The sequence below is a fragment of the Echinops telfairi genome, unplaced genomic scaffold, assembly GCF_000313985.2.
Source record: "Echinops telfairi isolate 266 unplaced genomic scaffold, ASM31398v2 ScPeMD7_5592;HRSCAF=6446, whole genome shotgun sequence".
NCBI classification, from domain to species: Eukaryota; Metazoa; Chordata; class Mammalia; order Afrosoricida; family Tenrecidae; genus Echinops; species Echinops telfairi.
Genome location: NW_022109491.1, coordinates 40,915,271 through 40,941,832, shown reverse-complemented (window position 1 = coordinate 40,941,832; position 26,562 = coordinate 40,915,271). Strand labels below are relative to the sequence as shown.

The following is a 26,562-nucleotide window of genomic DNA, read 5'->3' as shown; positions in this document are numbered from 1 at the left end:
GGGTTGAGCCATGGCAACTCTATGGGGCAGTTCTACTCCGTGCTGTAGGGTTGAGCCATGGAAACTCTATGGGGCAGGTCTACTCTGTGCTGTAGTGTTGAGCCATGGCAACTCTATGGGGCAGTTCTACTCTGTGCTATAGAGTTGAACCATGGCAACTCTATGGGGCAGTTCTACTCCTTGCTGTAGGGTTGCGCCATGGGAACTCTATGGGGCAGTTCTACTCCTTGCTGTAGGGTTGAGCCATGACAACTCTATGGGGCAGTTCTACTCCATGCTGTAGGGTTGAGCCATGGCAACTCTATGGGGCAGTTCTACTCTGTGCTGTAGAGTTGAGCCATGGCAACTCTATGGGGCAGTTCTACTCCGTGCTGTAGAGTTGAGCCATGGCAACTCTATGGGGCAGTTCTACTCTGTGCTGTAGGGTTGAGCCATGGCAACTCTATGGGGCAGTTCTACTCCGTGCTGTAGGGCTGTTCTGAGTCACGGTCAGCTTCAGAGCAGTGGGTTTGGGTGTGGGTTTTTCATATTTGTTTACTCTCAAAGTTTGTACAAATCCAAACCAGATTCTATATTGAGCAGAGTCAAAACCTGGCAAGAGTTTTAAGAAAAGTAAAAACTAATCTTAGTTAGAGGTAGCCTTAAAAATAACCAATTTAAATATTTTAAATGTTTTTAAGTGTTGAAAAAGTACCAGGATATCAGATGCCTCCCATGTGTAACAGCAACATTTGTGGTCAACTTTCCAAAATGGGAAACCTTTGAAACGAAAAAGAGATCGGCAGATCATATAATGTGTTTAATTTATGGATAAAGTAAATCACACAAATTACACTTATAAATCACACATTAGAGAGCAATTAAACCTTTGGGAACCAGACTTGAAGTAAATTTCCTCATTTTATAAAATACCTTGTCATTGTAATAAAAGTTTGAGAAATTGCTTAATTTATCAGGTTTTTCTTTAGATTACCACTCCTTGAAATACTTTGAGTTTAGGATGCATTTAGAAAAATCACCCATGATGCTCTAATTCACTAGCTGAAAAATTAGAAAAATAGGCTTGATAATGCTACATAAACAATGCAGATTAATGGTTTGATGTAAAGATAAAAGCAAGTGTTCAGCAATACTCCACAGGAGTTTTCCCCTGACTCTGTTATTAAAAAGTGTTATTAACTATCAGATTGAATGACCAATATAATTTACTTTTAATATCTGTAAGAATATGTGGAAAGAAAGGAATAATTCCAATGGCAGCACATTTAAGTGTGGCATGAACTTAGAATGGTGACAGGAAAAGCCTTGGATTAAAATGAGTTGCCATTGGAACGTGTTCTGACACATGGGGCCCCGATGTGTCAGAGTAGAACTGTACTCCATGAGGTTTTCAATGGCCAGTGTTTCAGAAGCAGATTGCTGATCTTTCTTCTGATTTGCCTCTGGATGAACTCAAACTGCTACCCTTTGGGTTTGCAGCCAGGTGCATTAACCATGTATCACACAAAGGGATACCAAACCAAGCAAAATAGATGCCATGGAGTTGATGCCGATGCATAGCCATCCTATAGGACAGGGTGGAACCTCCCCCTGTGACTTTCTGAGACTACAACTCCTTACAGGAGTAGAAAGCCCCATCTTTCTCCTGAGGAGAGCCTGGTGTGTCTGAACTGCTGACTTTGCAGTTAGCAGCCCAGGGGTAACCACTATACCACCTAGGGATAGACTTTCAAAATTATTTCTGAACAAAAAATGGTATTTTGCCACAAAAAATAAGAGAAGCAGGAGAAAATGTAAGAGTGATGCAGATGGCCTAAATTATTATTTATTATGTAACAAATCTATAGATGATGTGTAAAATATATAAATTGATAGCAAGTAGTAGAAACTTATCTGGAGTCATAATGGTGGTAATTATCAGAAAAAGACAATAGCTAAAATTATTAAAAGTGGTTGTCTAGAAAGAGAAGAATAGAGAGTGGGCTGGAGAAGAAGAGCCCTGCAGAACTATTAGAATTAAATGTTTTGATTCATGTGAAGCTAATAGTTTTATTTTTAAAAATAGATAATTAAATTTAGTCACTATATTCAAAATCCTTCAAAATTAAAGGATTTATGCTACAAGTAAAAAGAAGAGCTCTTCTTCTGTTACAAAAGAAACAATTCAATCAAACTCACTGGCATGAAATTGGTTCCTATATGAGAATCCTATAAGGATAGGATAGAACTTCCCTTGTAGGTTCCCAACACTACAAACCCTCATCAAAGTAGAAAGCTTTCTCCTGGTTAAAAAATTAAAAAAAGCAAGTTCCTTGGAAAATGTCAAGTTCCAAGTGTGAAGTAAAACCTGTATGAGATAATTATGAAACTGTTCATCTTACTGATAGTGAGGAAAATATCAGAAAATATTAAGGCCATGGCCTGTTCTCCTAAAAGATATGTGAAGTCATAATTCCCACTACCTGTGAATAAGACCTTATTTGGAAATATGGTTATTGCAACTGTAACTAATTAGATGAGGTCATTGAGGGAGGCCATAATCTTTTTGTAAAGGGTGCCTTTATATGAAGAGGAGAAAAGATGCACAAAAAGTAACACAGGAAAGAAGTCTATATGATAATGGAGGCAGAAAATGGAGTTATGATGCCAGAAATCAAGGAATGCCTGGGGCTACCAGAAGCTAGACAGAACAAAGAAGGATCTTCGTCTAGGATAGTGGTTCTCAACCTGTGGGTCGCGACCCCTTTGAGGGTCAAACAACCCTTTCACAGGGGTCACCCAATTCATAACAGTAGCAAAATTACAGTTATGAAGTAGCAACAAAACTATTTTTATGGTTGGGGGGGGGTCACCCCAACATGAGGAACTTTATGAAAGGGTCGCGGCATTATGAAGGTTGAGAACTACTGTTCTAGGACTTTCTGAGTGACCCTTGCCTTATTGACAGCTAAAATTTGGATCTAGCATCTAGAACTGTGGAAGAGTAAATTTCTCTTGTTCTAAACTATCCACTTTGTGGTAATTTCTTATGTTACTCCAGAAAAAAATACAGGAATCAGCTCAAAATGGCTCCCACTGGCTAAAGATGTGATAATTGAGCATCAAAATGAACACAATGACTGTAATAAACTGAAATATCACAAATATATAAATCCACAAATCTATAGTGATATTGTCATAGCTTCCAAATTTAAGCTATTTTAAATGCCAGCAGGGTCACCAGAGTGAACAGGTTTCAGTTGAACTTGCATCCTAAGAACAGACTACAAAGAAGGAATCTGTTGCCCACTTCAGAGGAAGCAGCCTTTGAAAACCGTATGCGTAGCATGGAGACATTGTCTGACACTGAACGCCAAATGAAGCAAAACCTTGTCCGAGCTGGTGCCGGAGGATGAATCTCGGGTCAGGAGGCACTTGAAACGTGATTGTTGTGGTGCTGCTCTCTCAAAGTAGAGCCAACCAAGGTGATGTCAATAGAGCAAAGCCTGTGGGCGTGGAGTCTTCAGCCTCTTCATTTGCTGGTGAGGCATAACTCAAGGTAAGAAGAAACAGCTGCAAGAATCCACTAGTAATCAGAACTCAGAATGTACAAAGTATGAATCTAAGAAAATTAGAAGTGGTCAAAAGTGAAATGGAACACATAAAGATTGATATTTTAGGTGTTAATTAGCTGAAATGGACTGGTATTGGCCATTTTGAATCAGAAAAGCATATGATTTACTATGCTGGAAATGACACAATCAAGAGGAATGGCATGTCATTGTCAAAAAGGACATTGCAAAATGAATCATGAAAGACAATGCTCTCTGTGGTAGGATAATATCTATCTGTCATAAAGGAAATCCAATCAATACAACTATTATTCAAATTTATGCACCAACCCACAAAAGCTTGTGATGAAGAAATTGAAGAATTCTACCAATAACTTCAGTAGAAAATTGATCAAACATGCAATCAAGATGCATTAATAATTATTAGTGATTGGAATGTAAAAATTGGAAACAAAGAAGAAGGATCAGAATTGGAAAATATGGATTTGGTGATAGAAATGAAGCTGGATATAGCATGATAGAATTTTGCAAAACCAATGAGTTTATAGCAAATGAGTTTTTTCAACAACACAAATGATAACTGTACACATAGACTTTTCCAGAGGAATACATAGAAATCAAATTGACTACATCTATGTAAGTAGATACTGGAGAAGCTCAATATCAGCAGCTAAAACCAAGCCAGGGCTGATTGTGGAACAGAACATCAATTGTTCATATGTAAGTTTAAGTTGAAACTGAAGAAAATTAAAATAAAAAAAATACAAGAGCCCAAATGTCGCTTTATTGAGTATATTCCACCTAAATTTTATGAACACCTCAAAAGCATATTTGATTCATTTAACACTAATGACAGAAACCTCCTAAGCTGTTGGAGGACATCAAGACTATCAGTTAAGATGAAAGCAATGTGTCATTTAAAAGACAGGAAAGAAAAAAAAAAAAAGACAGGAAAGAAAGAAAACATCAACGTGAATGTCGGAAGAGAATCTGAAACTTGTTCTTAATCGTGGTGTAGCTAAGGCAAATGGAAGAAATGATGAAGTCAATTTCAAAGAGCAGCTGGAAAAGACAAAGTAAAATACATTAAAGAAATGTGATAAGAATTAGTTAGAAAAAAAGACCAAGTAAAATGTATTTTAAAAACGTGATAAGAACTAGAGTTAGAAAACCAAAAGGGAAGAACACATCCAACGTGTCTTAAACTGAAAGGACCCAAGAAAAAAATGTAAGCCTCAGGTGGCAATCTTGAAAATGTCTATGGACAAAATACTGAATGACAGAGGAAGGCATCTAAAGAAGATGGAATGAATACGGAGAGAGTTACACTACCACAAAGAAGTAGTTGATATTATACCATTTCAAGAGGTAGCATATGAGCAAGAACCAAAGATACTAAAGGAAGAAGGCCAAGCTGTTCTGAAAGCATAAGCCAACAACAAGGCACCAGGAATTGACGTAATTCCAATTGAAATGTTTCAACAAACTGATGAAGCACTGAAAGCATTCACTGGTGTATGCCAGTAAATTTGAAGACAGCTACTTGGCCAACTGTCTTGAAGAGATCCACATTTGTACCCATTTCAAAAAAAGGTGACCCAAAATCATGCTCAAATTATAAAACAACATCATTAAAATCACATACAAGTAAAATTTTACTGAATATCATCAAACAATGGTTGCAGCACCGCATTGACAGGGAGGTGCCAGAGGTCCAGGATGGAATGAACATTCCTACAGGTGCTTGGAACATGCTGTTGCACAGATGAACATTAAAAACGAGTCAAACTCAAACTCACTGCCAGGGAGTCGATGATGATTCACAGCAACCAGACATACATACCTTTTTAAAGAAAAGATGTATCTATGTTCAGGTCTGCTAAATAATATATTCATTTTTTATCCTTAAGAGCTGTTTACAACAATGTAATATGTTAAAACTAAATTGATTTGGGTGGGTTTATTCATAAGGTTGAAAAAGGCTGATGACTCAGTTAATTTCCTAAATAATGGGTTACCTCCAGTTGTGGGATTCATTCGCAACAGTTTGGCAGAACCAATACCTAATTTTTGTTGAGTTCGGTGATCCAGTTGTTAAAATGGCATTTTCAATCAGGGGTTCTTTTTAAGGCTAGTGAGTGGCAGCTACCCAATATGGAAATCAAAAATTTACATTCTTTACTCTAAAAAACACTTTTTAGAAGGCCTAGGGCATGGCATGAGTGTGACACTTAGAGACTCCTCAAACCAAACCAAACTCACTGTCATCGGGCCGATGCTGACTCTGGTCTTACTTCTTCCAATATCGATCAGTTTGTCCATTTAGCGGTCCATGATACTTTCAATATTTTTCTCCAGCACCGTAATTCAAATGCATCAATTCTTCTATAGTCTTCCTTATTCAATTTCCAACCATCATGTGTATGATGCAATGGAAAATATCCTTACTTGTATCAGGCCCACCTAAGTGCTCAAAGTAAAATCCTTGCACTTTAGTACCCTGAAGAGGGTTTTGACAGCAGAGCTGCCTGATGCAACACAACTTTTGATCTCTTGATTGCTGCTTCCATGAGCATTGACCGTAGATTCAAGTATGAAAAAATCCTTCACCGATTCAGCCTCTTCTTCATTTATCATACACAATCTTGCTTTCTAAAATGAGAAGGAACTGAAGCACTTGCTGAAGATCAAAGATTGCAGCCTTCAATATGGATTACAACTCAATGTAAGGTAGATCAAATTCCTCACAAGTGGACCAATAGGTAACATCATGATAATGGAGATACCACAAGTTAGGATGTTAGAGCAATACAGGATACAGTCATGGGTCCGTAACAACATCTCTCCACATCCAGTAACCAAGTTTCTCTCTTATACTCACCCTCTTATTCATGCCTCCATTGACTAGGAAGTCCACTCACCACTCTGCCTCACTGCCCTATAATTTACGCACTGTCCCTCTGTTCTGTTTCATAGTTTGCTTACCTCAGCCTCTGGTCTTGGCCTGGCTCCTTTTCTCTGTCTCACATTTTCTCTCCCTTTAGTGCCTCCGCCACTAGATAGCAATATTGAACGTGTTCTTCCAATGGTCTTGGGATTTTCCTCTATGTTCAAGACAGTTCTTATGCACAAAGGAATGGCTTTGATAGAGGTGTGATTTTTTTTTTTTTTTGTCTTTCAGCAAACCATACCCCAAAGAAACAAAGTATGACTTGTTTCACACCCTCTACTAAAGTCAAGACTTAATCTCACCTTAATCCTGCCTATTCACAGAGCAGAGAACTCTCTCCAAAATGAGATAATAGCCGCAGGCATGGAGTCCAGAATGATAATAAAATCACATGAGAATTATGGCTACAAAGGCCATATCAATTGATACATCTCACTAGGTCTAAGATAATGTGCAGTACACAACCTTATCTGAGTTGGGACTGAACCTCGCAAGTTCTATCAGACAATACTTTTACTAAAATATATCCATGGAAATTGGATCATCATTCTAGGTCTTTGTGTTAGTTATTACATAACATTCCAAAAATTTTTGGTCTCAAACTTCTTTACACACTCTTTAAAATTATTGACAGCTTAAAACCATGTTATGTCTATTGGTCATGTTAGAAATTAAAACAGATAATTTAAAAGCATATACTGATTATTTCATTGAAGAGAATAAGCCTTTTGCCATGACACCAGAATAACTGCTTGGTGTCCAGCTATCAGTACTGAACACAGAAGAAGCCTCATCAAAAGGCAGAAATGCAGAACATGTTTTCAATTTCCCAGGGAATCAAGACTTTCTAGACCAGCGGTTCTCAACCTGTGGGTCACGACCCCTTTGGGGGTTGAATGACCCTTTCACAGGGGTCGCCCAATTCATAACAGTAGCAAAATTACAGTTATGAAGTAGCAACGAAAATAATTTTATGGTTGGGGGTCACCATCACATGAGGAACTGTATTAACGGGTTGCGGCATTAGGAAGGTTGAGAACCACTGCTCTAGACCCATGAAAGCATATGAACCTCTGAAACTATTACGCTGAGAAAAACCTTGAACCAAAAATATTCCCTTAAGTCAGTAGTTTAACTTAACTAGTGAAAAACAGTAGTTCAGCTTCCAGTAGTTAGCTTCACTAGTAAAAAAGTCGGCCTTGAGTCTTATGCTCTTTTAGGGACTATCTAGATGAAATGACATTGACAACAGCAACTGGAAAGATTAGATAGGAACCTGAGGGTAGTAGGGTGACTCTACTCTGAAATTATCAGGGACTGAAATTCCCTCAGTTTTGTTTCTCTGCCATCTTAAAGATGTTGTCTTTGTCTACATTGTACAGATGACTCGTCATTCCAACCAACAGAAAGGAGAAAAATGGAAAAGAAAGGTACACCTTGTAAGATGGCAGAGAGAATGATCTAGAAGTTTCTCACATTATTGTCACTCATATCCATTGGCCACCAATTAGTCATGTACTTACCTTACTGCTAAGGAGGCTAAGAAATGTAGGAAGTTAAACCATAAAAGTGCTGACATTTTGCTTTTTCATCTGCCACAACATCAACTTCTTGTGGATCAACCTTACTGTTCATTATTGCTCAGCTGCAAAGCAAGGATTCTCTTACACTGGAGGGAGGGAAGTTCAGGGGAACAGCCAGAAATTTCTGCCAGTCTCCCAGGAAGACATTTATTTTTTTTTACCTTTAGTAAATAGACAACAATGACATTAAGTCGTATGAATCATCTAAGTAACTAAAGAGGATAGAACCTCCAGCTTCTGGAAAATACCTACATTTCTACAATCTGCACATAAAAAGTATTGTGTTCCAGAGTCAGTGCTAGGCACTTTCATGAGGACACTTCAAAAAGCTCAGGAAAAATTCCATTACCCTCTCATTCTGTTTTTCCATGAACATATACAGAAAAAATACGGTATTCTCCTCTTCTCCCAACATTGCCTTCTTCTAATTATTAATCAAGCTGACAGTGCTGATTGTGGCCTGTCCCATGCAAACGAGCATTGTGTCCTCCTGACAAAACATCAGCTTCCCCTTCTTACTGTGCCCCTCCATTCTGAGTTATAGTGACCTGATAGTACAGAGTGGAACTCTCCCTTGGGTTTCTAAAACTAGAGTCATTACAAAAGCAGAGTGCCATCTCATTCTCCTGTGGTTCCAACCACCCAGCATCCTCTCAGTTAACAGCAAATGCTAGAAAGTGTGTCTCCAGGGCGCTCCAACAGCAGCTTAGGAGAACGGTCCTCTGAGAGGGCAGGGTGAAGGCATGTGATGTGCAGCTTCACTCATATTTAATAGAAAAGTGATGACACAGCACTCAAGAATTATTACTGATATTGATCTTATTCCTTACAGAAAATTTGACAATTTTTAATATAAAAGTTTACTTTTTTGTATTATGAAGATGAGTATAACAATAAAAAGGGCAAGACTGGAAGAAAATAGTTATTAAATATTTAAGAAACAAATTGCAATGTCCAAAGTATCCAAAAAGCTATAAAACAATGAGAAAGCATAATAAATCCCATAGAAACAGGAAAAGGATATGAACAGGACGATGACAGAAGAAATATAAATTGTGATTAAGAAATAAAATCTTCATACTCACTACTAATCTGAGAAATCCTATTAAAGCAACAACAGGATATTTTTATTCCCTATATTGGTAAAACTAAAAATTGATGCTATTTGTTGTTGAGTATGAAGGATTGAATACTTCACATACTTTTGCTAGGAGCACAAATTTATATATAAACATTTTAGGAGGAAAATTTGGCAGAACTTATTAAAATGTTTAGTACATGTTCAAGTTGGTTCAGAAATTTCAATTCCATTTAAATTCCCAGAAAAATACATATACCTTTGCATGCACACGAACTGCAGTATTTCAGTAGCCACTGAAAATTAGTACTTCCCTAAATGCTAATAAAGGAAAATGGCTTTGCTATTAACTTACAGTACATACACACAGAAAGTGCTGGTAGGGAGAAAAACTTCAAATTATATAAAATTAAAACCTAACTTTATTCAATTTTAATGATATCTGGAAAACAGAATTGCCTCATCAAGTATCAAATGATAACTTAGCCCATCGTATCTAACACAAGTCAGTTTTGTCCCAGACTTTTTCACATTGGTTGGTCTTTGCCACGTACAAGCAGCACTGGAGGCACAATGGTCAAGCCCTCAGTTGCTACTAAGAAGGTCAGTTCGCTAACCTAATGGCATAGTGGAAGGAAGATCTAGCAATCTGTGTCCATAAAAAATATCACCGTCATCGGGTTCATTCCAACGCACAGCGACCATATAGGACAGGCTATAACTTCCTGCATAGTTTTCTGAGACTGTAACTCGTTATAGCCGTACAAAGCCTTGGAAACTCTGTGGGACAGTTCGACTCTGTCCTAAAGGATCGCTATTACTTGGAGTCTACTTGAAGGCAATGAATTCAGGGCTTTCCTGTTTGCAGTCTGGTTCCTGGTGTAGTGGCTACGCATTGGACCGCAAACCTCATGGTCAGCAGTTTGAAACCACCTTCCCTCTGTAGGAGAAAGACTGGGCTTCCTAGGCCAATAGACAGACAGGTACAGTCTGAGAAACCCACTAGGGGTCACTATGAGCAAGCATTGGCTCCGTGGCAGAGTTAGATTGGGTTTGGGTTGGCGGACCAGGATTATGCATACCCTGTAGGTGCATAATTATAGAGTTTTGGCCTTATTCCAACCTACTGAATTTAAATCAGAGATTTCACAAGATCCTGAGGTGAGTCATGTGCTCAGCCCACTGGAGAAAAATTAAACTATACATACAAATTCAACAGAATCATTGTGGAACTTTCAGAAAATCTAGAAACTCTGAGCTCACTCTCAAATTTAACACATTTACATCATCCAAAGTGAGATAAAAATCAATTTCCCAAAAGCCCACCAGGGATTCCATCGAGCAGACATGATAGAGAACCAATAAACTAGACAATCCGGAAACAGACCCGTGAGAATAAGAAAATTTAGATTTACCCTGGGATTCCAAATCAAAGCGTATGTGGAAAGCCTGGGGATCTGTTTCCAAAAGGTCACTGTCTTGAAAACTCTACTTCACGTAGTCCTGCCCTACACACATTGTTTTGCCCTAATCAAAATAAAAATTCATGGTAACAGAATTTTTAGTACTCATTTGCATTTAGTTTATGTTAAAGCTTAGAAAATGGCCTGAAAAGATACTTGAAACTATTATTGGGATGAGGGTGAAGCAGTGAAGAGGTATTCATTTTTTTATTCAGTGTATTTTTTATTATTTGAAGTTTTATACTTTTTGGTTTTTAAATATGAAGAAATTGTTTAATTCAAGTTTAAAACATGTAAACCTATTGAAGGAAAAATGTTTTTCATTGTTAAAAAGGAAATCATGGTGCCCGGCTATCAAAAGATATAGTGTCTGGGGTCTTAAAAGCTTGAAGGTAAACAAGCGGCCATCTAGCTCAGAAGCAATAAAGCCCACATGGAACAACATATCAGCCTGTGTGATCACGAGGTGTCGAACGGATCACTGAAGACAAATGGGTACATAAGAAAATGTGGCAAAGAAAGCTGATGGTGCCCGGCTATCAAAAAGTATAGCATCTGGGGTCTTAAAGGCTTGAAGGTAATCAAGCGGCCATCAAGCTCAGAAGCAACAAAGCCCACATGGAAGAAGCACACCAGCCTATACAACCATGAGGTGTCGAAGGGATCAGGTATAAGGCATCATCAGAACAAAAAATCTTACCATAGTGAATGATGGGGGGAGTGCAGAGTGGAGACCCAAAGCCCATTAGTAGGCCACTGGAGATCTCCTTGCAGAGGGGTCTCGGGGAGGAGATGAGCCAGTCAGGGTGTGATATAACAACGATGAAAAATACAACTTTCCTCTAGTTCCTAAATGTTTCCTCCCCGCTCCCACTACCATGACTCAAATTCAACCTGGCAAGTCTGGCTAGACCAGAGGATATACACTGCTACAGATAGGAACTGAAAATCCAGGGAATCCAGGGCGGATGAGTCCTACAGGACCAGTGGTGTGAGTGGCGAAACAGGGAGGGTAGAGGGAGAGTTGGTAGGAAAGAGGGAACCGATTACAAGGAACCAAATGTGACCTCCTCCCTGGGGGACGGACAACCGAAAAGTGGGTGAAGGGAGACGTCGGACAGGGCAAGATATGACAAAATACCAATTTATAAACTATCAAGGGCTCATGAGGGAGGGGGGAGCGGGGAGGGAGGGGAAAAATGAGGACCTAATGCTGGGGGTTTAAGTGGAGAGAAAATGTTTTGAGAATGATGTACAAATGCGCTTTACACAATTGATGTGTGTATGGATTGTGATAAGAGTTGTATGAGCCCCTAATAAAATGATTTTTAAAAAAAGGAAATCACATAGATTTTGTTTGTAGCATTTTGTTATTAAATTTATATTAAAGAACAGTAACCATTAGTCTGTTTTCACATTTTTATATAAATTTCCCACTATAGCAACCTCACAGCCTTTTAAAAAAAAACGTATAAAAATCATTATGGTATAGAATCTATATCAAGAATACAAATTATTATGAAGCAGATAATTAAAATATTTCTTACCATTGCAGATAAGAACAATTATGAAATAAATTAATTTTGCTTTCTCTTTTGGGCTCTAGGCATTAGGATTTTTGTATTCTTATGGAATAGGAATGGAATATGATCAAGCCAAGGTAAGGTCATTCAATTTTTTTCAAGAACAAAATTAATTATTTTTCGAAGAATATTGAATAGAGATTGTACTCAAAGCAAAGCACTCTCCCATCCAAGTACTAACCAGGCCCGGCCCTGCTTAGCTTCCAAGATCAGATGAGATCAGGCATGTTCAGGGTGGTATGGCTAAGAGATGTAAGAGTCCCCAATAAAATGATCCTTCGATAAAATATTGTTTTTTAAGCAAAAGGCTCATTCTAACACAGTGTCTAAAAACACAAGTCCATTTGTCACAGAAAATGTAACCTTCTAATACCTCATGTCTATTAATGTCCTTACAGTTATTATTTTCACATCAAAGATAAATAATAAAATCTACTTCATAGAGCTTTGTGAGGACTCTTTGTGAAATATTATATCCCCTTATCACCGGCTCCAGCGCCTGGTGAGCCCCCAGTAAATGGCAACCATCTTTAGAGAAGAAGAGTAAAGTTTCAAATTTATTTTTAGTGTCTCACAGTTCATTGCTGGACTAGGAATAAAAATGTCTAAAGTGTGACATATACATACATGTATGTGTGGATGTATATATACATATTTATATGTATGTGGGTTTTTTACTTTAGGCACTGATATATTATACTTTTGGAAGTGCCGGAGGAAGCATGATGTCCCAGATGATTTTGGTTTGTAAATTAATTATTTTTGAGTCTAAATAGATGTGTTACAAATGCAGCATTATCATATTAAGACTATATATGCTTATGTTTTAGGGGTACAGATATTTGTCAGGAATCAATGTTCTACAAAATTGTGAAGTTGCCCTGAATCATTACAAGATAGTGGCAGATTATAGTGAGTAACCTACATAATAAATTTTTAAAGCAATAGACTTGCCAACGAATTAAAAAATAATTCAATACCAGTTGACATCAATTCATGAAAATATTTAAGTTACTTGAAGATGTTAGCATTATTAAAATATTGGGTTTAAAATATAGAGTTTGTAGTTACTTACTAATTATTTTTCTAAGGTTTAAATGATCTAAATGAAAATTTTAAAATGATTTAAATGATTGTAGTCATCTTTTTTAAAGTACATATCCCCAAACAATTCTCTTATGCTTGTGATGTTCTTTCAAACTGAAAATTGGAATGTAATGCTATTAAATATTAAGCAGTTTTCCTAGTTCTAACATTTAGAATAGTTATAACTTGTTAAAATTTTCTAAAGTAATAAGTATGAGGCACGACATTGAAGATCACTGTTGCTGCGCTTGAAACAATTCAACCCCTATTCTTTTCCATTAAAAATAGAGCCCAAGACTAATATTTGTTTCTAGAATCATTTTCAAAGTGCTATGTAACATTTCATCTTGCAGCAACATTGAACATAATAAAACTTTAAAAGTCTTCCAAGAAGTGAATAAGGTCAAGTCCATTTGGCTAATTTTTATAATCAGAGTGACTACAGAATCATATAAATATATGTCCTTGGCTCTATTAGGATTTGAGAAAAAGAGGGAAAAGCTACTTTTGTATTTAAGATAATTATCAACATCATTTCATATGTTTAATGAAACTAGCATCTCTATCTATTTCAAACTTTACATCTTGATAGGTATATTTAGGCCTCCTATTTTCTGATTACCCCTAGAAAGTAATTAAAGAACAGTTATTCATCTCATTTTCTAGTTTTAGTTCCAGGAAAGGTCAATGGTAGAGGGTGTATCTTCTTTTCTTGAGCCTGCTGGGCCACGGTCTTCACTAGGGACTAGTACAATAGTCATGGGTTGCAAAGAATAATTCAGTTCCATGCCCTTTTCTCAAAACCAAATACCAAATTTAAGCAGATTTTTATTGTCCCTTTTTTATCTTCCCTTTCTGTGAGTGGGCCAGATTTCTGTACATTTTAAGGACAATAGGCCAAACAATGTTTTCTTAAATTGACTGTTAGTTCTTGCAACCTTATGCATTCTGGCTATTCTCTGGCTTGTTTCTATTCACAGTTGCTGACAAACTGAAAAAAACTGAAGGTATCCCAGTGGAAAAAGTGAGACTAACCGAAAGACCTGAAAATCTGAGTTCTAACAGTGAGATTTTGGATTGGGACATATATCAATACTATAAATTTTTGGCAGAAAGAGGAGATGTTCAGATACAAGTAATTTATACTGAAGATCCTATATTTTTCTACCATAAAAATTTCAAGGGCCTTGGTTCTCTCTGAGTCCTGGAGGGGTTAACAATGACCAAGTAGGGTGGGAAAAGGAAGAGACACCTCCTCTTTTGTACCCTACTCTACTACTTTGTCCTCTGCCACTTGCAGTGCCTGTGGCATATAGAAAAGTGGGTTGCCATAGTACTGACTTTTTTAGATTACTTCTAAAAAAAAAAGCCATTTAAAAAAACCTTACATTTTAATTATAGGGGGAAAAGCACTGTCCAATGCCGATTTTAATATGAATGAATTCCTCAAGGCCCTAGAAATATTCTGCTTTGGGTAATGGTGCTGTAATTGCCTACTTTTTGAGAGCCAAGAAAAGAGTTAAGGATCCTCTGATTGTGTGCTCAAACCTTAGTGTACAGGCTGGCATCTCCTACTAAAGAAGCCAGCCGTATGTCTACCAGCAACCAAGTCTCTAGTGCATTTTCTACTTCTTTCAAGACTTGCTAACTGTATCAAATCGAGTCAACCTACAATAGGAAAAACAAAGAGTAAATATGATTTCCTTTGTTTACTTAAATAAATACAACTGTCAAAATCATTTTAAAATTATTTTTCCTAGGTATCTCTTGGACAGTTACATCTGATTGGGAGAAAAGGTTTAGACCAGGATTACTATGTAAGTCAATGTCAAGAATTATTTCCGTGGGGTAGGCAGGAGCTTCTGGAGGGAGAATAGCGTGGGCAGTAAAGGGGGCTGGCGGGGAGAGGAAGCTGAGAGAGTTCTAGAGGGAAGCCCACCTGTGAAGCCTTGGTTAGATCTGCTTCCCAGATTTGGGGGAAGAGCAAAGTTAGTCAGAGAGAGCATCTTTCCTACCTGCCTCCAAGTACAAAAGAGTAGGGGCTTTGTGTAGAATGGTTTGAGCAGAGAATTAGGAGTTCAAATTGAGCCTGATTTCTTTCTACCCGAGGTTACTGTTGGGCTGGGATTGGGTGAGAGGAGTATCCCCACCTGCTGGCCTCTGATACTCTCCTTCCACAAAGAACAACTGCAGAATGTCCATCGGGGAGATTCTTGCTCTATAGAGGAAAATTTAATATAATTAGAAAGATTATTAGGCACCTTTATAGGTTTGCAATCTTCTTTCTATCTTGTTGCTTAATCTTACCTTATCCCAGTGACCATAGAAGATTAATTAACAATTCAAAGTTATAATGGAGAAATAAGCAAATAAACTTAACCTACAAAAGATCCTTCTAAGTAAGATGCCAGAGTCACTAGATGAGATCATGTCTAGATTCTGATTGTGACCTCAAGACCTTAGGGCCTTAATCATCAGAGATCTAGGGTAGTAATTGCGATGTTTTTTAAAGCAGATTTTGCAGCCCTTGTCACTTTGGGGTGTCATGTGTTTGTTATCTCAAAGTAAAGTCTATCCAATTAATAGTCCTAATGTCTAAGCAATGCTGTAGAACACTATGCACAACAGAACACAACACTGCATGGTCCTGTGCCATCCTTATAATTTTTCCTATACCTGACCCCATTGTTGCAACCATGGTGTCAATCCATCTCACTGAGGGCCTTCCTCTTTTTTGCTCCCACTCCACTTTAACAAGCAGCTCCTTCACCAGGGACTGGCCTCACCTGACAATATGTCCAAGGTCTATAAGACGAAGTCTTCCTATCCTTGCCCCTAAGGAGCACTGGCCCTACTTTTTCCAAGACAGATCAATTTGCTCTTTCAGCAGTCCATAGTACTTTCAATATTCTTCCCCAACATCACAATCCAATCTTCTGTCTTCTTTATTCAATGCTCAACTTTCACATGCATATGAGTCCTCAAAGTAATAGCTTTGCTTTTCAATACTGCGCCTCAGACTTACCTTAAGCATTGTGTCTTTTGATATCTTGACTGCTGCTTCCATGAACATTGATTGTGAATCCAAGCAAGACAAAATCCTTAAGAACTGCAACCTATTCTCCACTTATCAGGATGGTACCTATTGGTCTAATTTTGAGGATCAATTGTAACGTGAACATCCTAAAACATCTCAAATGAAAGATTTCTAGGTTTTGTTTTCTTTTGTAGTAAATGTATGCATAACAAATAGTTTGCTTTTTCAGATTTTTAAAATCCTCATTATAATCAATATTTTAACTTCTTAGATGGGAAGTTCTGGACATACAATAGTATTCCAATGTTATGCTGTACTCTGCAATGAATTTCTCTTGTTAACCATGGGCTTATAACTGAGAAGAACTGTTTTCCATCAACACAGAATCTACCAGGGTGTGAAGGCACCAAATCTCAGTGACAAAGAGAATGCACTAACCTTTGTTCAGCACAATAAAACCCTATAGACCTAAGTACTCTTTGATTGGCTCTATTACTTTTCAACATATCTGCCATCTAGGTCTATACATTTCTGTAGGTGGTGTTTACATCTCTCTAATCCTTCCCGGGAAATTGTGTTTGTTGATGGACACCATATCAAAACTTCAGGGGACTCCAATCTTGTTTCCTTTAGATGTTCTTTTGAGTTTGGGAACCCCCCCTAAAAAAGTGTGATGGAGCAAAATCAGAGCTATGTATAGAAGGGTAAGGGATCCCAGGGAAATTCTCATAGGACATTCTCATAGGAAATTCTCATGCTACCCTTGAAGAATGAGCAAGTACATCTTTCCTTTTTGCTGGTTTTGTGTTTGTTTGTTCTTCCTCTCATCAATGTAGCTTTCCGTTTTCTTAAAACTTCTTCTTAATAAATGCCCGCTTGAGGACCTAATGTCGGGGGTTTAAATGGAGAGAAAATGTTTTGAGAAACTATGTACAAATGCGCATTACACAATTGATGTGTGTATGAATTGTGATAAGAGTTGTATGAGCCCCTAATAAAATGTTTTAAACAAACAAACAAACAAACAAACAAACAAAATAAATGCCTGCAATCTCCTGTGTTCTTTAAGAAAGCTATCAAAATTATACCCATTGAGTCCCCCCAAACAGTCACCATAACCTTTTGAGCCAGACTCACTGCATTGAATTTAACTGGCCCAGCAGGTACCGCAGGAAACCCCTGTTTTGATTAGACTTTCTCTTTTTTCATTTTGAAAGTACATCAATGAGATTGCTGAACATCAAGGACAACAGCCTTCAGTATAGATTACAGCTCAATGTCAAAAAAGGGCAAAATCCTCACAAATGGACCATAGACAACATCATGATAAATGGAGAAAAAATGAAGTTGTCAAGAATTTTGTTTTGCTCCATAGTTAGTGCTCCTGGAAGCAGCAGTTAAGAAATCAAACGATGTATTACACTGAAAACTGCTGCACAAGATCTGTTGCAAGTGTTGAAAAGCAAGCATGCCACTTTGAAGACTAAGGAGTGCCTGATACAAGCCATGGTATTTTCAATTGCCTTTTAGACAAGTGAAAGTCGGACAAAAATAAGGAAGGCCTACGAAGAATTGATGCATGTGAACTGAATTATTGACGAAGCATCTTGAAAATACAGTGGACTGCCAGAACAAACCAATCTGTTTGGAAGAAGTACAATCAGAATGCGCCTTAGAAGCAAGGAGGCTGAGACTTCGTCTCACCGACTTTGAACAAATTACCAAAAGAGACCAGCTCCTAGAAAAGAACATCAGGATTGGGTCAGCAAAAAAGTTGAGGATTCTAGATCAGATGAATTGACACAGTGACTGTGACAGTGGGATCCAACATAACAAGTTATGTTGTGAGGGTGACGCAGGACTGGGCAGTATTTCTGTCGTGAATAGGGTCCCTGAGAGTCACAACCTGACTCCCTGACACATAAAGAAATTTTATATATATATATATATATATATATATATATATATATATATATCCAGCAGAACTTGTCTGCAGTAGTCTCCTGATCAAGTTTAAACATGTATTGTTGGGAATAAATGTGTGAATGTATGAACTGGAAACCCAGTAGGAATACTTTTTAACTCACCCTGGCATGTTGCTCTTCAAATAACAAGTACCCCTTGAACCAGGATACTAAAGCCTCAGCCCACCAAGGAAATACCCATCACAAGTGTAAGTTACATATTTTAAAATATAAGTGATACCTCAGTCTTCTCCCCCCCCCCCAAATTAAATATCAAAGTATCTGTAAACAACCAGCTTGCCTCTTTTTTTCTCTTCACTATTTGGTTAAATTAATATCTCTCAGAGGGTGTCACCACAGAAAACATTTCACTCCACACTGCCAAATCTTAATTACTAAAAGCATTGTATATGCAATTCTTGATCACATTTTCTTGAATATTCTACTCATACATTTTAATATGGTTTGCATATTTATATACACTGATTATGAATTAATTGAACAGGGAAATCTGGGTGTTAAGGTGCACACTATAGAGTGGATAAGTCATAATTAAAGCTGGCAAGGCAATAATATCAAATGTGAAAGGCAATTGCTAGTGACTGAAAATAAAAGGGCTTGTATCATCCATTTGGGGGCTTTATTTACTCCTCTTCAGAGACTGGAATTAAACAAAATGTTCATAAACCTTTTTTTTAAAAATAATACATTTTATTAGCATTTTGTTCTAGACAAAAATATTGCAAATGCAGTAAAGATTTTCTTAGAATCAGTGACAAACACTTATCACCTTTTAATAAGCTAATTTGGAACTCAAACAAAAATTCACTTAGCATAAACTAGCGACATATTATATTTCCTACCCATATATATATCATCAGTGGCAAGGCACACCATTGCTTTATATTTCACTAAGAAAAAATTTTAAACTATATCATATAAAACTTATAATCTATACATACATTAATTAATTTAAAACAATATAAATTATGCATGCCTTTGAGAGCAAAAAATGATAGTAAAAACTCTTGATTAAAATGGGAAGAAAATGTACAACTTAAAATCAACTATTAGTCTGGGTAGACTAGAGAAACAAATTCATAAACATGCCTATGTATATAAGAAATAGTTTTATATACAAGAGCAACTGTACATTAAGAAAACATCCTAGGATAGCCCAGATCAAGTCCATAAGTCCAATATTAGCCCATATGTATGATACCAATCTATAAAGCCCTCTTCTGACTCATAAAACACATGCAATGATGCAGAATGCAGGATGATCACAGGCCAGTGGGTAGAAAGTTTTTGGATCCAGTGACATTGTAAGCATCTCGGCCTTGGCATGGATCTCCACATGGCTTCTCCAGTACCCAGGGCTGCAGCAGGGTGGATCCATGTGGTTTCTCCAGCTCCCAGGGTGTAGCAGCAGGCATCTTGTCAGTAGAGCATCTCCAAGGAAGTGAACAGAGAGTGTGTCTTCCTCCTCTAAGGAGGAAATCCCAGATTTCCCAGAATTCTCAGGAGAAAGCCAGTCCCACACAGAGGTCTCATTGTCTATGATCCGATTGACAGATGAGATTCCATCCCTTCACTCTTAATCCTCTCAAATCCCAAATTGACAGCAGATTGTGTAACTACTACAACTATGATGTTAGGTGCTCAGTAAATATTGGATCAAGGGATAGTTGTGTTGCTGCATGGATGAGCCGATGGATGAATGGGTACTTGATCTTAACTCTTCAAAAGTAAAATTTCAGATTGGCTTATAGGAATACATATCAATGCAATTTACATAGTATTTCTACACAGTCTGTGCTTAGAAACTATTTATGCTAATCGATTATAACATTTAGAAACAAATTTAAAGAAAAGTTAAAGAGGACTGAAATATCAAGTAGTCCATGAAAGTACAGGAGTATGCCAGGGGGAATTAGAGCTTCAAGCCCTCTGAAGTTTATGTGCCCATTAAACTGAAGGTTGGAATTCTCTACTTGTTACCATAAAGTAACTTATTTTCTTCAAAAAGCCAAAATTCCGTTTCCCGGGGGTAACTTTTTCAAAAATTTTCTATTGAAGGATATTTGAAAGCCAAATTCTAAAAATGAACTTTGAAAATGAGTACATGACATCATAATAATATGATAGATCTGGAAAGGATGATAAAGATGAAAATCCAGTTCTCATAAGTTAAGGATTTATCAATGTAAACTTTCATCCATTTATACATTCATTCTTCCCAGAAATACTTATAGAGGGCCTAAGGTGGCATATGGGGGAAGACAGAAAAATGAACAAAGAAATTGATGCATGCCGAGACAAGGACAAAGCAGGCTTCCACGAGGACATAGAGGAATAGGACCTGAATGAACAAACTGAGACCTACAAATACTGTTAACCCCCTTTCGGTACATTTGGGACGTGACTCAGAAGAAAGCATCTTTAGGTTTGATATTAATGTTGCTTATTTTGGAGATGGAAACATTGCTACTAATTTCTATCCAATTTATACTTAGAGTATTCCAGACATTTTAGATAGCCTTTGCTTAAAGAATCCCTCGTGTCTGAAATGGCTTCCGTTTTCTACCAAGTAGTAAATGTCCTTGCACTATTCAAGCCTTGACTACTTAGGTCCATATTTCTGGCAGTATTATCTTTCAGATAGTTATCTCGGTCATACTAAAGTAATTACTAGTGCCCAGATCAGCAGCCAAGAAGCTGCAAAAGACTTCTTGAAAGAATTAAAGAGCGAGGATATCACTTTGAAGACCAAGGTGTTCCTGTCCCAAGCCATGATATCATCTCAGATGCATGTGAAAATCGGACAGTGAATAAGGAAGACTGGATAAGTATTGATTCATTTAAATTATGGTGCTGATGAAGAACACTGAAAGTCCCGTGAACTGCCAGAAGAACATATCTATCTTGGAGGACGTATGCCCCGGATGTCCATTGAAAGCCAAGATGGTGACATTTCATCTCACGTCTCTTACTTACTTTGGGTGTCATTAGGAGAGAGAAGTCCCTGGAAAAGAACATCATGCTTAGTAAAGTAGAGGGTCAGCCCTTGACAAAATGGATCGACATAGTGACTGAACAATGGGCTCAAAGCTAACAATTGGGAGGATGGTGCAGGGCTGGGCAGTACTTTATTCTGTTCTGTGTAGTGTCTCTTTGAGCCATGCCAACTCAATGACACCAAGCAACAACAGCAACATAAACGCCATGGGAATTCCTCTCTCCAATCCCTTGTTCATGCTATTCTGCCAGCCTGTGGTGTACTGTGCACTGGCAAATCTCTCTCTTTCTGAGGATTTGTCATCCTAGCTTCCCTCCTTTCTGCATGGAGGCAGAGTGCATAAATGCACGGACAATGGGTGCAGGCTGCTTTAGGGACTCCACTCATGACATGATCCAGGGTCACTAAATAGCTTCCATTTTAATAGCACCTGTTAGATTGGTATTGTGGTGATTCGGTGAGAAAAAAGCTTATAAAACACTTATTACAGTACTGGATACAATTTACTGTGCCATACCTGACTAATTCTTTTTGGTTTTACTTTTATCTCGTCTAACACCTACTCTCTTAATGCTATTTACAAATACTGCATTCTTCCCAGCAACATTGTCAGGGAAAAAATGTGGGAATTGTGTTTGTGTCAATCTACAAATCACCTTATATGACATACAAACAAATGTATGAGGGGGCTTCCAAAAGTTTGTGGAAAACATCACCTTGTATAATAGGTTCTATAAAGTTTTTGAAAAATATCAATGAGGAAAAGAAGAACTGGCCAGGGGCATACATGCATACTGTGGTGAGGTTCTGTACACATGACATTTCATATTTACTTAAGTCAGCAAGAAGGACAGCGATGGAGGAGTAGGTTAAGCATTGGGCTACTAACCATCATGGCAGCAGTGCAAACTCACAAACTTCTCCTTGGGATAACGATTGGCCTAATCCTAAACAAATTTGCCAGTGAAGATTTACAGTTTCAGAAACCCCTGGGGAATCAGTTCTACTTTGTCCTATAAGGTGGCTATTAGTTAGAGTTGGCTCGATGGCAATGGCTTTGTTGTTTGCGGTGAAGGTGGGGCAGGAGGGGTTGGTTTGGGGGTGGTCTCGTGGCAGTTATGTCCACAGCATAACTGTGGTAACAAGGGTGTAGTTCCGAAGTTAGGGATCTTCTTACAGCAAAACTCCATACTAAAGAGCCCCTTCATTTCTTGTTTACACTCTCTCCTCTTGGAGAAGCAGATCCTGGCTTAGCAACCTAATTAAGGCTTTTATAAAGAACAAAAAAGTTATACTCTTTGAAAGGGCTCCTGGGGTTCATTTCTCTTACTACTCCCTATGGTCTCCAAGGAGACCTTCAGAAGATCAAGAAAGGTCTGGAGGAATGGAGCAGCAAGGGACAAGGTCAGTTCTTGTGTACTATACAGACTGACTACTGAACAACTTACCTTACAAAATTGATCTATTAGGTCAATTTACAAGTGTACTCTTTCAAAATGCTGGCCAATGCAACTTCCTTTACATTCGTGATTCAACCCTCCCCAATAGCCACGTGACCAGCATGCCTACCCAAATGTGAGAAACACACCCTCACATTCCAAAGTAATATAGATGTGTGTCATAGCTGTAAAAATCCCCAAATTCAGGTTTATAGGAGCTGAGGTGCACAGTGGTTAAGTTGTCAACTGCTACCATAAAGATTACAGCCTTGAGAATCCTATGGGGCAGTTCTACTCTTCCCTATGGGATCACTGTAAGTCAGAACTAGCTCAACAGCACATAGCAACTACAGCATTTGGGTTTATAGTTGAAATAATGCTTGGAATGGAGCCTTAAGCAAAATGGGTATTTCCTAGGTATTTGTTGAATGCATTTCGAGTGAAATAATGTTTGGCTCAAAAAGCCATATATTGCATATACTCATGATTGTCAATAATAATGTTCCTTTCCTCCCCAGAAAGCATTATATTATTTCTTAAAAGCAGCAAAGGCTGGGAGTGCAAATGCCATGGCGTTTATAGGAAAGGTACTTGTTTCATCTTGATTAATACTTTTTATTTTATTATGACCAATAATTGGTACCAGTTAATTGAGCGTACTGTAGGGTGACTGGGTTGTAGATCTCTTTCATGGGGAGATCTAATAGGGGCATCTAGCTGCAAACATAGAGTGGTATTATTCACTTTTTTATTGCAGTAGATAGAGATAGGAAATGTTTTTCATTTTAACATTTGTACGTGTATAATTTAACGACAAATTTATCAGGTTGTACAATCATGACCACTCCTTGCTCCCCAGTTTTTTCATTACCCTTAAGGGAGAAGCTCACTGCCTCCTAAGCAATAACTTTCCAAAAGTGGTGGTCTTGTAGCTACAGGTTGGGCAGAAATCCCTACAAAAGCAACCTTGTTCATGGGAACCAGATGAAGAAAGTGTATCTGCCCCAGGACTCCTTGGCTGAGTGTAGCCCAGGATACATCTTCCTGGACATGTGCCAGGAAAGCTAGACTAGTTACATGTGTGAGACCACATTTGATACAGACCTCAGTCCAACAAGAAGCGCCCCGCCGCACTGCAACCCCAGGAGGAGAACCAAAGAAAGAGAAACCCATGGCATAGAGTGGATCCTAACTCACAGTGACCCTATAGGACAGGGTAGACCTGCCTCTGTGGGTTGCTGACTGTAACTCGATGGGAGCGGAGAGCTCCATCTCTCTCCTGCAGAGCAGACGGTGGTTTGCGTTGGCTGACCTTGAGGTTAGCAGCCCAACATTCAGCACTACGCCACCAAGGCTCCTCAAAACCAGCTCGAGGCTGAGAAAAGGGTCCTTCGAGGAACTCCGCACACTTGTCTTCAAGGGCCTTTCACCAGAGATGGCAGAAGGATGGAATTCGGTCAGCTTCTGACACAGATGGGAGATCTTTGAAGGACAATTGGAAACAATTCTTCTAGAGAAACAGTTTTTCTCTCCTTCAGAGACCATCTACTTCTGAAATGCTGCCCTAGGCTCCCGTAAAACAATTTGCATTGATAACCACAGGGACAAGTTCCCTGCTTGAAAAAATAATCTATTCAATAAATTTAGATGCAAAAAATATCTGAGAAAACATATATATGGTTCACCACTTTATAATTATATGATGACCACCTTGAGTGGAGTTGTTTGGGGGTTTATTTTGTTTGTTTTTGAAATGTTTTAGGTTTCTTATTTGAGGTAAAATTTGCATGTCATAAAATAATTATTTTAAAATGTTGAATTCAATAATATCTCGTTTCAAAATTTTTTATCAACCTCAAATACCTTCATTTTTTAAACTCTCTTTTTTTGCCCCTGTAGATGTATTTAGAGGGGAATGCTGCAGCACCCCAAAATAATGCCACAGCCTTCAAATACTTTTCCATGGCAGCCCATAAGGTATGTGCCCAGCCCATTCATAAACAAACACAGATCCTTGACTTTTAATGTATGAAGATTTATACCATGAAGTTAATTCCAGAGCCCAGCATCCAACTGGGTTTGAGAGGAATTCGGTCTTCTGGAGAAACAGAGCTTGGTGGTGAACAAGAGACAAGTCCTTGACTACAGGAAAAGAGGCAGTGACATCTTCCTGAGCAGAGCCAGCAAGAAACCAGGCTTCATCTTTCTTTGACAAGTGCAGTGGATGAGGCCACTTCGTCAAAGAAACAGGACACAAGACTAGACAACAGAGAAAGAGGAAAATCCACAGATAACTGTAATTAGTGCAGGCCTAGTGCAAAGACACAGGGAAAAGATGCAATTCTACCCAAAGTCCAGAACTTCCATAGTCCAGGTGGGAAGTTGAGAGGTAGTCAGAGAAAGTGGTTGAAAGCATGGCTCTGGAAACAGTCCCTGATTTGAATGCCAGCTGTTCAACTCACTGTTTGTGGGACCAGAGGCAGTTGTGAAGGTTAGTTGCCATTAGGTCAGCTCCAACTGACAGTGATCTTATGCATAACAGAAGTAGAATGTTCCCTCACGATCATTGGTAGATTTGAGTCCATTGTTGCACCTATTATGGCAATCCATCTCACTGAGGGTGTGCCTAATCTTTATTTGCCCTCTACTTTATCAAAGATGACATATTGTTATACTAATTGGTCTTTCCTTATATGACTAATTTGAGTTGAGATTACATTGTCCTGCCTTCTAAGGAACAATAGGACTGCATTTCTTCTAAGACTAATTTATTAGTTTTGTTAACATCTTCCATATTTTCAAATTTTTTCTAACACCACAATTCAAAATATCCATTTTCTTGTTTCCTTTTGCAACATGTAACTTTTTCATGGCTGCGAGGTGATTTTAAAAAGTAAAGTTTGAGTCAGGCTCACCTCAGTAATTAAAGTGACATGTTTTGCCTCCTAAAACATTAAATACATCTTTTGCAGATTTTCACAGTGCAATATATCATTTCATTTCTTGATTGCTGCTTCCATGAGTGCTGAATCCTGATAAAAATAGAATTAAGTCATTGGAAACTGCTGTTTCTTCTGCATTTTCATGATGTCATTTATAGGGGTAGTTTTGATTTTTTTTCTTTCTTCTTAGTCATTTATATGTCATACTTAAGGACTGTAGTCTCGGACCTCTATCAATTAATCAATACAACGTATCTTCGTAATTGGCGAGCACAATTGTGCTCTCTAGCAATTTACTTAACCATGTCCCCGTATATAAAATAACAGTCCACCATTTGGCAGTTTGTTGTACTGTTGTGGAGTGTGTGTTGCTGTGATACCAAAAACGATGCCACCTGTATTTCAGATACCAGTATCTCAAATATCTGTCACTCATGATGGTCAGATTTCAGTGTTCCCTCCAGACTAAAGCAGACTAGGAAGGAGAGCACAATACAATTCTGAAAAAATTAGTCAACACAAACCTGACCAACAGCAGCAGAACATTGTTTGGAGACAGTGCCAGAAGATGAACCCCTGGTTTGGAAGGCAATCAAAATATGACTTCATCAAAGTAGCGTCAATCTCGTTATTGGCATGGAATAAAGCTTTCTGGACCTTCCTTTTCTGGTGGGCACATAAAATTAGAGAGAGAAAAGAAAAATTGCAGATATCCATTAATTTAAATTGTGGAATATATGAAGTATGACTATAAGAAAATTGAAAGTCACCAAAAATGCAATAACATCTAAAAATCGCTATTGTAGGCAGTAGAGAGCTGAACTAGACTTATATCAGCCATCCTGAGGTAGACAAACCTATGATCTA

At 38.1% G+C, this 26,562-nt stretch overlaps 1 protein-coding gene across 1 annotated transcript in view; it reads left to right on the top strand.

Annotated features, from left to right (window-relative positions):
• Nucleotides 1-26,562, top strand: part of SEL1L2 (SEL1L2 adaptor subunit of ERAD E3 ligase) — a 151,745-nt gene that overhangs the window by 79,514 nt on the left and 45,669 nt on the right. The window contains exons 5-11 of the mRNA XM_045295171.1: nucleotides 12,232-12,285; nucleotides 12,892-12,951; nucleotides 13,039-13,120; nucleotides 14,275-14,429; nucleotides 15,055-15,111; nucleotides 23,272-23,340; nucleotides 24,653-24,730. Of these exons, the coding sequence (XP_045151106.1) occupies nucleotides 12,232-12,285; nucleotides 12,892-12,951; nucleotides 13,039-13,120; nucleotides 14,275-14,429; nucleotides 15,055-15,111; nucleotides 23,272-23,340; nucleotides 24,653-24,730 (555 nt within the window). The remainder of the gene's footprint in view (nucleotides 1-12,231; nucleotides 12,286-12,891; nucleotides 12,952-13,038; nucleotides 13,121-14,274; nucleotides 14,430-15,054; nucleotides 15,112-23,271; nucleotides 23,341-24,652; nucleotides 24,731-26,562) is intronic.